Source organism: Phodopus roborovskii, unplaced genomic scaffold (assembly GCF_943737965.1).
Source record: "Phodopus roborovskii unplaced genomic scaffold, PHOROB, whole genome shotgun sequence".
Taxonomy (NCBI): domain Eukaryota; kingdom Metazoa; phylum Chordata; class Mammalia; order Rodentia; family Cricetidae; genus Phodopus; species Phodopus roborovskii.
Genome location: NW_026126480.1, coordinates 31,543,381 through 31,553,943, shown reverse-complemented (window position 1 = coordinate 31,553,943; position 10,563 = coordinate 31,543,381). Strand labels below are relative to the sequence as shown.

General features: G+C 45.7%; 1 protein-coding gene across 1 annotated transcript in view; it reads right to left on the bottom strand.

Moving 5' to 3' along the window:
• Positions 1 to 763: 763 nt before the first annotated feature.
• Positions 764 to 10,563, bottom strand: part of Cacng3 (calcium voltage-gated channel auxiliary subunit gamma 3) — a 93,806-nt gene continuing 84,006 nt past the window's right edge. The window contains exons 3-4 of the mRNA XM_051192871.1: positions 7,742 to 7,882; positions 764 to 1,835 (exon numbers count right to left, since the gene is read on the bottom strand). Coding sequence (XP_051048828.1) covers positions 1,324 to 1,835; positions 7,742 to 7,882 — 653 coding nt within the window. The 3' untranslated portion in view covers positions 764 to 1,323. The remainder of the gene's footprint in view (positions 1,836 to 7,741; positions 7,883 to 10,563) is intronic.

The following is a 10,563-nucleotide window of genomic DNA, read 5'->3' as shown; positions in this document are numbered from 1 at the left end:
ACCTACTCCAAAGTATTTTGTTCTGGCAGTGTAAGTTAACCACAAATCCAATTCTTACCCTACCTGGAATCCTTGTATAAAATAAAGTTAAGAATCTATCTATCTACCTTCTATCTATCTATCTATCTATCTATCTATCTATCTGATTTCTAGACTGGAGATTTTGAGAGCACCCTCAGCTAGAATGCACAGTTCTTAGGACCACATAAACTAGGTTTGGTAGTGCATGCTTGTAATCTCAGAATTTAGGATATGGAAACAAGGGGATTAGGAAGTTCCAAGTCATTCTCAGTTACAAAGCAAATTTAAGCCCTGCCTGTGTACATGAGACCCTGTCTCAAAATGACACATAAATGCATACATGAATTCTTTATAAATCACTAATGATTACATGTACAGACATTATTTGCCCTTCACAATTCTACTTCAGACAACAGACAGTGGCTGTGGCCAGAGCAGTCGGGGCTGGACCCCACAGGCTCTGTTAGATAAGGAGACTAGGTTTGAAGGTCAGTGCTAGATCTTGAATGGCCAGCATTCCCACTCTTCTTAGGAGCCTCCAGGGGATCAGGTGGCTGGAAAGACTACAGACAGAGAAGCTCTCACTGGCCTTGAGCGAAAGGGGGAATCATTTCTGATAACTAGAGAGAGGGCGTGAAAAGTGTGGTTTCTAGAAAAGACATGAGCCAGGCTGGTGGTGGGAGAGAAAATTTGTGTAAGAAATACCCAGAAAACAAAACAAGACAAAATACCCCCAGCTCCATTGGTTACAAGGCAAAAACCTTTAATAACACGAGTGCTTATTACATTAACTGCTTCAGGGCACTGACATCTTTGATTTCTGGTCATGTTTTTCTAACACTTAAGGGTGAATGTCTCTCTCAGGGCCACCTGTGTGGTGGGTTTCCCCGAGAGTTTGTGTGGGTGGACAATGGGGACAGCTATGCATACAACCGATGGGGTTTTGGAAATCCCCCGCAACTGCTGTGACCACACCTTCGACTTTTAATAACGTCCTTTCCCAAGGAGGGAAGAATATTGTGGTCCTTCCAGCAAAGAAGGAAAAAAATGAAAGAAAGAAAACACCTGGCACAGATACACACAGGGGGTAACATTAAGGGACGAGCGAGAAGAGTTAGAGGAAGTGGATGGGTTAAGGTCTGGGGGATGAGGGACCAATGAGGGAGGGAGTTGAGTCCATTTGGTTTCGTTCTTTGTAAGAAGTGATACCATCATGAGGACCATGCCATGCAACCTTAGAGACATCTGTGTACACTTCCCCCAAGGCTGTGCTGGGCGGCGGGACAGAGGTCAGAGGTCAGCTCAGACAGGCGTAGTACGTCTGTTGGCTGGATTGTTATGCAGCGACTCTTTGAATTCTTTGGGTGTGGAATTGTGGAACTGTAGAAAAGCATGGTCCCGGTCAGAGTTGAGGAGGGTCCCCATGGTAAGCTTAGAGGGGTCCCGGGAGAGGGTGAACATGGAGATATCAGTGGAAGGGATGGTGTGGAAACCTTTGCTGATGGGAGACAGGTCTCGGGATCTAGGCTCAGTGGAGCGAGAACTTGACCGTCTTCGGAATCTATACCTGTAGGGTGGCAGGCGGGCAAATGTCGACTTCTTCAGGAGCTCTGAATGGGATCTGGCACGCAACTGCTGATGCTTCTCAATATAGATGTGCACAGCGACCACACCCACAATCTCCGCGATGATGAAAGAGAAGGCTCCAAAATAAAAGGACCAGCCATAGGAGTAGCTCTTTTTAGAGTCCCTCTGCCCAGGGTCTCCAGCATTGGCTGATATATAAACTATGATGCCGATGATGTTGCTTAGCCCTGAGAGAAAGGGGGAAGAAAAAAACATGCGTTCTGTAAAGCCCCAGAGGTAACGGCCATTTTTAATTTTGAAGTACTGATAGAACATGTGGAAGGAACAGGGAGAGGAGGCAATGGAGTGTGGCCAAGAAATTCCACAGCTGGGCTCTTCCTGCAAGGGCTATCTATTGGGAAATGACGAATTCTGATGCTCAATCCTGGGCCAGACACTGTCAGTTAATGAAGACATTGTCTACTCATAGCAAGTACTGTAGAACCCAGAATGTATTCATTCTCTCTTTAAATAACCCACTTCATCACCACTTAATCTTGACAATAACTCACAAGGATGGCAAAGCAAACAAACTACATGACCCTGACCTTGAAGTTTTCACCAGTAGCTGGAGAGACTGACATGTAAATGCAATTAGAGCACAATACAGCAAGGACCCTATTAGAGATGCATATGGGATGACTCAGGAGAGAGAGATAAGTGCCTTGTTTGGAGACCAGGTGGTATTTGAGCTGGATCTTGACAATTGACAGGAGAGGCAAGGTTGTGGACTATGAAGTGTGAGAGGAGGGACAGAATGACTTGCAAGCACATAGCTTGGATGCTGGTGAGGCTGGTAGCATCTTGAACAGCAGGGAGGACTAGCTAGGGAGTAGGGCATGTCAGATCTATGGAGATGGAAATGTTCCTTGGAGACTAGTGAACACACCCACTGTGGAGCTGTAGTTGGGAGATTAATTATCCTCTGGAGGAAGAAGTCTTTGGTGTGTGTGGGGGGGGGGGGGATGCTGCTGATACTGGAAGTGGAACCCAGAGCTTGTTATATACTTGAGGAGTGTTCTACCACTGAGCTACACCCATGAGCTCCAAATCTTTCTTTTGTCTGCACAGAATAAGATACACTTTAGGTCAGCTATTGTTGACATAACAGGGCTTAGGGAACACAATGATTCTCTCTGATGTCTTGATTATCGGACTGGTTAAAAAATGGCTAGAAGCTTGGCATTGTGGTGCATACCTTAAATTCCATCACTAGGGTGACAGAGACAGGCTGATCTCTGTGATTTTTGAGGCCAGCCTGGTCTGTATAGTAAGTTTGAGGATAGCTAGGGATGTATAGAGAGACCCTGTCTCAAAACAATAACAAAAAAGTCCAGAGCTAAGAGATAGCACAATGCTAAGCTGGAGCATTTACTTATTTAGCATATATGAAGCCTTAGTTCAACCCCCAATATGGAAAAACAAACAAACATGTCTAGGACTACTTAAGGGCCTCACTGGGTTCATGTGGTCCTTGAATTAGAATTAGGGGTGGGGGTGGAGGACCCAGTCAGAACAGACATACAAACTCCACTCTGAGTGAGTACATCTGTTGCTGTTGCCACAGTTCCTGGGCAGCAGACTTCACCTTCTTTGGCTTTCAATAAGGACTCAGCACCAGATCTTTCTGGGGAGCTTCTGGGCCATCAGTACAGATTGGGATGGCAGAGGCTTCCAGCTCCTGGACTGAGTAACCCAGGGGTTGCCTGAGACTCTAGTGTACAAATATAGGCAGCCAGTACAGGATTACTTACCTCTCTGATGTGTAAGCTAACCCAGAACTGCCCCATGACAGTTATGTTTCTCTAGAGAGACTTGACTTATTAATACACTTACTTCCCTCAAGTGCCAATAGGCTACACTGATAATAGCCAGCTAGCTACTCCTTAGGAGAGGAACTGATTCCCTAGGCAATGATGGGAAGAACAGCCCTACTCACCTCCAGTTGCCCAACTCACAATCTTGCTCCAAAGGGGAAGTGTTTCCTTTTGTTCTTTTAAGTCAGGGGCCCAGGCTTGCTGCCAGTAATAACTGAGGGAGCTGATATACCAACTGGCATCTCTTTGCCTCTAAATCTGCACTGCCTGTTGGGCAGCAAAGAGGGAATCCATCCCTCTTTGCAGGACCCAGAAGTAGTTGATGTGTAACCATCTTAGGAGTCTCTAGTTGAACCCTCTCTCCACTCCTTGAATGCCCTGTACTTCTCTAGATATTCCCAAAGTTAGTTGGCTACAGGGTTATTGAAAGCTCTGTCCAGAGGCTTGCTGCTCTTCCAGAGGACCTGAGTTCGTTCCTGGAACCCATGTCTGGTGGCTTATATCTGTCTGTAACTCCAGCTCTAGGGGATTCCATCTGTAGACACCCCTTACCCCAACACATATACACAAATAAAAATAACCTCAAAATATAAAAGAAAGCTTTGTCTAGCAGAGTTGCTTTACTGCCACCATGCTGATTGGCTGGTGCACATGTGTGAGGGCTTACAAATATTTTGCACATGCCTCTGGCCATAGTCCATCTAGGACTTGCCCCTAGCAGGGGAGGGTCAAGTTTTGCCTCTGCCCTGAATTTTCTCCTGGCCTTTTCCTGGCACAGGCTCTCTCAGGTAGGTAGCAAGTGCTGATCTGCTACCTCTGATATGGGAGATGACAGATGTGTCTGTCAGCCTGCAAGGACCACCTCAGCTTCTCTTCCCCCAGTGTCAATTTGCCTGGATGATTAGTGGAAGACACATTCTTTTATATTAAAATGAACACGGATATAAGGAGGAGAAAGCAGAATTCATATGAATTTTTCAGTGAAATGGGAAACTGACTTCAAAGACACTTTAGCTCACCAACATGTCTACTGATGCCCTGAGTGCCCAGGGCCATGTTCCCTTTCTCCCCTATGATAGCAGGGAAATATGGTTGATAAAGTTTAGAAAGTCCTAGAAAAGAGGGCTTTGCTGGTGGGGGGCAGGGTAGGAAAGTTCACAGAGATGCTCAAATGTCAAACTAGTTTAAAGAGGCAGGATGCCGAGTGACTTGTCATTCACAGGGCATTCATGAGTGGGACATTGGACAGAGTCTTTGGTGACTTCATTTACTTATTTTATGGTGCTGATGATGGTACCCAGGGCTAGGCAAATGCAGTACTACTTAGCTACATGCCCCTCCCCTCACTATGCAGACTCTTTCCTTCATTGGCTCAATTAATCATTGCAATATGTCTTTTTTTTTTTAAATAAAGGATTCCATTTTATAGTCAGGGAAACAACACAGAGTAGTACATTTCCATGTCAATATAAACTAGGAAATGATAAAAATCAGAATTTGAATCCAAAACTCTTAGCCCCAGAATTGGGGGTGGGGATGTAGACATTTCTGTAATGAGGTTTAGACAATAGCCTTTCCAACCAAACTGCAAGCTCCTTGAGAACAGGGACAGGATACTTGCTCATCACTGTTGGTCCTGTTTCTGACCCAGAGCTTGGCCCAAAGCAAGAGCACAGGGTATGTTTGTTTAATTAATGAATGAATGGAGTTGATACACACATTAAACACACAAAGCATATTAGAGTTACTTCCCCTTGAACTACACTAGGTGCCACCATGGTTCTAGTCTCAGTTATGTGTACCAACTCATCCAACCCTTTCAACAGCCTCCAGAGGCAGGGTTATTATTACCCCTACTTTTAGGTGGGAAAACTGAGACACGGAACAGTTTAGTGACTTGCCTGATGCCATCTGACTAGAATACTGAAGAGGGAATATTAGCACTGCACAGCCAAACTTCAGAGCTCATGAATTTGGACCTTGTTATCAGGCCCAGGACACAGTAAGTGCTCAATAAAATGTAATGAAACCATAAACCTTAGCACCATAAACCACCTTGAGGAGCATGGCATCTTCCAACACTGTTATTTTATAGGTGGAAATTTTGAGGCTCTTGGGACTCCAGAAGGAGACTAGTAGAGAGGTCTAATCCTAGACAAGCATCCCCTCAGGGCTCTTATGGTCCCCTGCATCTAACCTACCCGTCATCCCTCACAATACTCCCCTGAAAAGCAAATGGCTGATGACACTCTTCCCTAACAATCCCCTGGAGTGACAAAAATAATGGTCTTATCTCATTCTTTGGAAACTGTCACATCAACACAACATTGGTACAGATTCTTATGGTTAGTCAGTCAGAGCCTTGACAGGGCCACCAATGGGAGAAACATTCCTCAAAGCTGGTCAAGCCTCTGGGTTTTCCAGTTAACACCGGTCACCACAGGACATGGTCAGAAGCCATAGCTTCCTCTAGCTGACCTCTTCTCCCCAGGGCAAAGACACTACTTTCTCCCTGGTCTGTAACTTGAATGGGTTCTCCTAGAGTTAGAGTGAGGAGCTCTCTCTTACTCATTCTGTAGAAGGGGAAACAGTGGGGGGAAAGAACACGTGAAAGGTATGATAGGGGACCAGGATACTGGGCTCCATGCTTGACAATATGTTGTTGCTGCTTTTCCAATAGTAGAAAAATCACATCATAAACTTGCACACTCAGTGCCCTTCCAACAGCTCTGTGAAATGGGAACTACTGGTGTTTGCCATGTTGCAGGTGAGGAAGCCAAGTTACCAGGATGTTGGTGATAGTTCCCAAGGCCATACCAACGTCAAAATGTCACTCACTTATCTATAGTCATGTTTGGTCTGGAAACAGTTAAAGGAAATTCCAGAAAGAAACAATTCATATTAATATTAAATAGCCTTGTTTACAATTTATTATGAGTCTTCTATTTTATTATTAAGTTCTTACTATACCTCAATGTATAAGTTACACTTTTATATGTGTATTTTTACAGAGTGATACAGTGTTATAGGATTTGGTACTACTCTTTGGTTTCAGCATCCACTAGGGTTCTTAGAAAGTATCCCTTGTGTATAAGAGAAGACCACTGTACAGCAAAGTTGAAAGTCACCACCAAAGCCATCTTTCTCTATCCCTGCCAGGCTGGTTAATAATATCTGTCAATTTGACAGTATCTAGAATCATCTATGAAGCACATGTCATATCTGAAATGGACTTCCTAAGCAGTATTAATTAATGTGGGGGACGACCCACACTAAATGTGGATGGCACCACCCCATGGTCTGGGGTCCTGGATTGAATAAAACAAAGACAGCAAGCTGTGTACCAGCTCATTTCTTCCTGCTTCCTGGCTGTGGCACAGTGTGATGGCTGTCTCATATTCCTGCTGCCATGCTGTCTTTACTATGATGGACTGTCCCCTCACACTGTGATCCAAAAGAAACCCCTTCTTCTCTAAACAGCCTTTGTCCAGTATTTTGTCACAGCAATGAGAAAAATGATGAATAAACTTGCTGTGTTCTCTGCTTTCCTAAAGCCTTTCATCCCATGGGCATTGACCTGCCTGGAGCGAGGAGTGACCGGAAGAGAGGGCAACAACCTGAAAGGAAGTGTGGAAATCCAGAAGAAGGAGAAGAAGCGGTGAGAAGTAGTCCTTTGTCTCCAGATTACCCTGCACTTCCTGCTTGCTCAGGGCTGCTGAGCAGGTCTGGATGGCAGGTCTTTCCTGAGGACATCTGGGGCTATTGCTTTCGTTTCCTTCAGGGATGCTTGAGAGGATATGGGATTTGAATGCTCGAATGGTATGAACAGCAGTTGACTGGCAAGTAGGTGTCTCAAAGCTCTTCTCAACGCTTCTCCTCCCTCTATCTCCTCTCTCCCTCTTCCCCTTCTCTCTCTTTCTCTTGTCTTCTCTCTTGCCTCTTCTTCCCTCTTCTCTCTTCCACCCTTCTCTCTCTTTGGAATTTCACTATGTAACCCAGGCTGGCCTGGAACTAATGACTCAGCATCCACAGTGTTAGTTTTCTAGGCATGCACCACCATGCTTGACTGCTGTTTGATTAGTCTGTCTCTCTGTCCCTTTGCCTCAATAGACCCTTACATCTGTCCCCTCTATGTATTTCCTTTGTGCTGGCCTTGGCTAGAGTCTGGGTCTCTTATTATCTAATGCAATCCTCAGCTGTACACAAGTTGATCATTCATCCTTGGTATGGCTTTGGCTTTGGTTTGTTGTCTGGGGAGACCCAGGCAAGATGCTCACCTGCAGAGACGAAGAAGATGCCTGCACTGAGGATAACACTGTGCCTGCTACGGTGGAACTCGCTGGCGGCCACGCACAGCCCCCCGAAGAACAGCAGAGTGACGCTGAGGATGGGGAAGACACTGGAGGCCCTCACAGCCCCTGTGGAGAGAAGGAGAGAAGTGTCCAGCTATGCTCCAGCCAGCCCTGGAACTTACCTGCTATGGTTGTGGGGTGTCTGAGAACCAAACAGTGCAGAACTGGAGAAAAGTCCATATCCCATAGGGGTGTGAGATCAGTGCCAGCCACTCAGGGGCCCACGTTTTGGAGATCTGTGTTGGTGCCTGCCAACATCTTGAAAGTCTAAGCAATTTTATAGTAGTGTGCATTGTAAATTGCATGTAGGTGTTTGTAGCCTAGAGTCACACAGGAACTCTACTTTCAGCCATCCATCCTCTTAACTTCCCACTTCCCAGATTTCCTGGGGTGAAGTGTAGGTGCTCTCCTGTCTCAGCCTAGTAACCAGATCATCCTTTTTCTCTGATGGGGACCTGGGGGTGAACAAGGTGCAAGCCCAAGATCCTTGGGTGAGATTTCACTTACTTTGAGGCTATCCCTGTGCCCAACAGAGGACAACATTAAATAATAGCTAAAAACAAACAATAGTAATCAAGAGCTGATCATAATGGGGTGGGGGTGAGGGGTGTGGAGTAGGGGATGGGGATGGGGAATAGGAGGGGAGATTTGACTGAAAATCTTTTGGTTTGTCTTTTGAGCCCGGAACCCATGATCTTCATTTTATGGTGGGACCTGCAAATTATGCAGGCAGTCTTGAATGCAGGGATTCCTGTCAGCCCATTTGCAGCTCATCAAAATGCAGAATCTTAAACACCTATATTTGCATAGTAAGGAGCCTGGCAATACCCATTCAAAACCCATTTAGTCACAGAATGATTAAATGAATTTATGTATTCACTCAAGAAATATTTATTAAGCGCCTACTAGATGCCAGGCACCCTGCCAGGTGCTAGGAAGCAGCAGAAGAAACTCTTAAGGACCATAAAGGCACAGTATTGTCCTTGGAAGGGATGCTGGTCTGGGGACCTCTGGTCCCTGCAGTGAACTTGGTGGCTTTCTGGATCCTAGAGAGGACTGAGTTCCATGGCAGGAATCAGCATGATCCTAGCTCGAATAAGGACATACACTATCTAATGATCCTCAACTTATAATGGATTGCACCCTGATGAACCTTAGGATGCCAAAAAATACTGTAGGTGTAGCAAGCATTTCCTACACAGATGGGCCAACCTCATAGCAACAGAGCACACCACAGAGTGTTGGCCATCTCCCCCCAGCTGGCAGGCTGACTGGGAGCCACAATGGCTGCTGCTGTACCTCATGAGAGAATCAGTTCACATATTGTGGGTTTAGGAACAGACCCAAGTTTGAAATGTGAAAGCAGGCTCTGTTGAGCATGTATTGCTTTCAAACCACTATAGGGTTTGTAAATCCCAAAATGAAATGTCCTAAGTCAAGGTCTGGCTGTATTCTCTTGAATTGGTGGGGATTGGGAGAGCAGTTAGCACACTCTGTATTTCATATTACAGAAAGGAGCAAGCACCTCTGTATGGCTAATGGTTGGTTTGTTCTGTTAATCTGCATGCATGCATTATTAATGGTTTGTTTGTTCTAACTCTCCTGACCAGGCAGCTCCTGGAGGAATGCAAAGAGCTGACTGGTCCCAATGTCCAGAAAGATGATAACTGGCAGAGGTGTGGACACACCAGGAATGTGGAGACTACTGGAGGGATGAGCTTGGGAGCTCATGATGAACTGTCTCATTCTCAATAACAACACTGGCTTGATGAGAGGTGTGAAGGTGGAGCTAAGAGTGTCTTCTCGGGGCCTCCTGAGTAAAGCTCACCTTATTCGGTAACAGGTGGCACACGCTTTGTTCTGGTTGCAGTATGGTCAGGCCTGGATAAAGAGCCTGAATGGATTCTGTGCTCATCCAAATATAAAAAATGCAGGCCCTATCCTCATGAGGCTTATGCTCTAGTAGAGACCACAGGCAGGGTCACACACATAGTTTGCAGGACCTTGTACAAAGCAAAAATGTGAGGTGTCTTGTTGCAAAATTGTTTAAAAATTCAAGATGGTGACAGAGGTGCAATGAGAAGGACTTTTCCATGGGTTGGGCCCTGAGTGATTGACAGGACTTCAGGGTTTCAGGTGAGAGCTGGCATGGCTTGGACTGTGCAGTGAGTGAACCTTGGAAGGTGAGTGATTGAATTCAGGCAATTTTTTTCTATATGGAAATATTAGCTGATGGCTCCGATATGGGCTGTGAGAAAAAGATTCATGAGCACCTGCCATTCTTGCTCTCAGAATGAAGTGAATGGTGGCACTTTACTGTCACCTGCCAGCCAGAGAAGCAGAATAGGGGTGGGACAGGCAGGGGTATAGCTTATTTTGGCTCTGAGAGGTTCAGAGCTCGGAGTTCATGTCCTTCACAGTTACACAAGTTTGCTCCAGCCACTTCCACTTTTCAGTTCTGAAAGTCAAAAACTCTTTCTGTGACCAGTTCCAGTTTGTTGTGTGTTTAGTGGTAACTGGGTTAAGGTGCAGGGCACAGATGAGTGGGTTCTCTTAAGGTAGAAGAGATGGAGGTTTCTCTATTTGTTTCAAGATGTCTCAGGCTGGAGGGCTGGACAGTTGGGGGTGCTGGATAGCTGTGTTCTTCCCAACCCCCTGATCCCTTGGTGGCATTTTAGGAGGGCTTTCAAACTGCCATAAAAACTGGTTGAAAGAAGAAGGCATGGTGGGGGGGGGTCCTGGGCCCT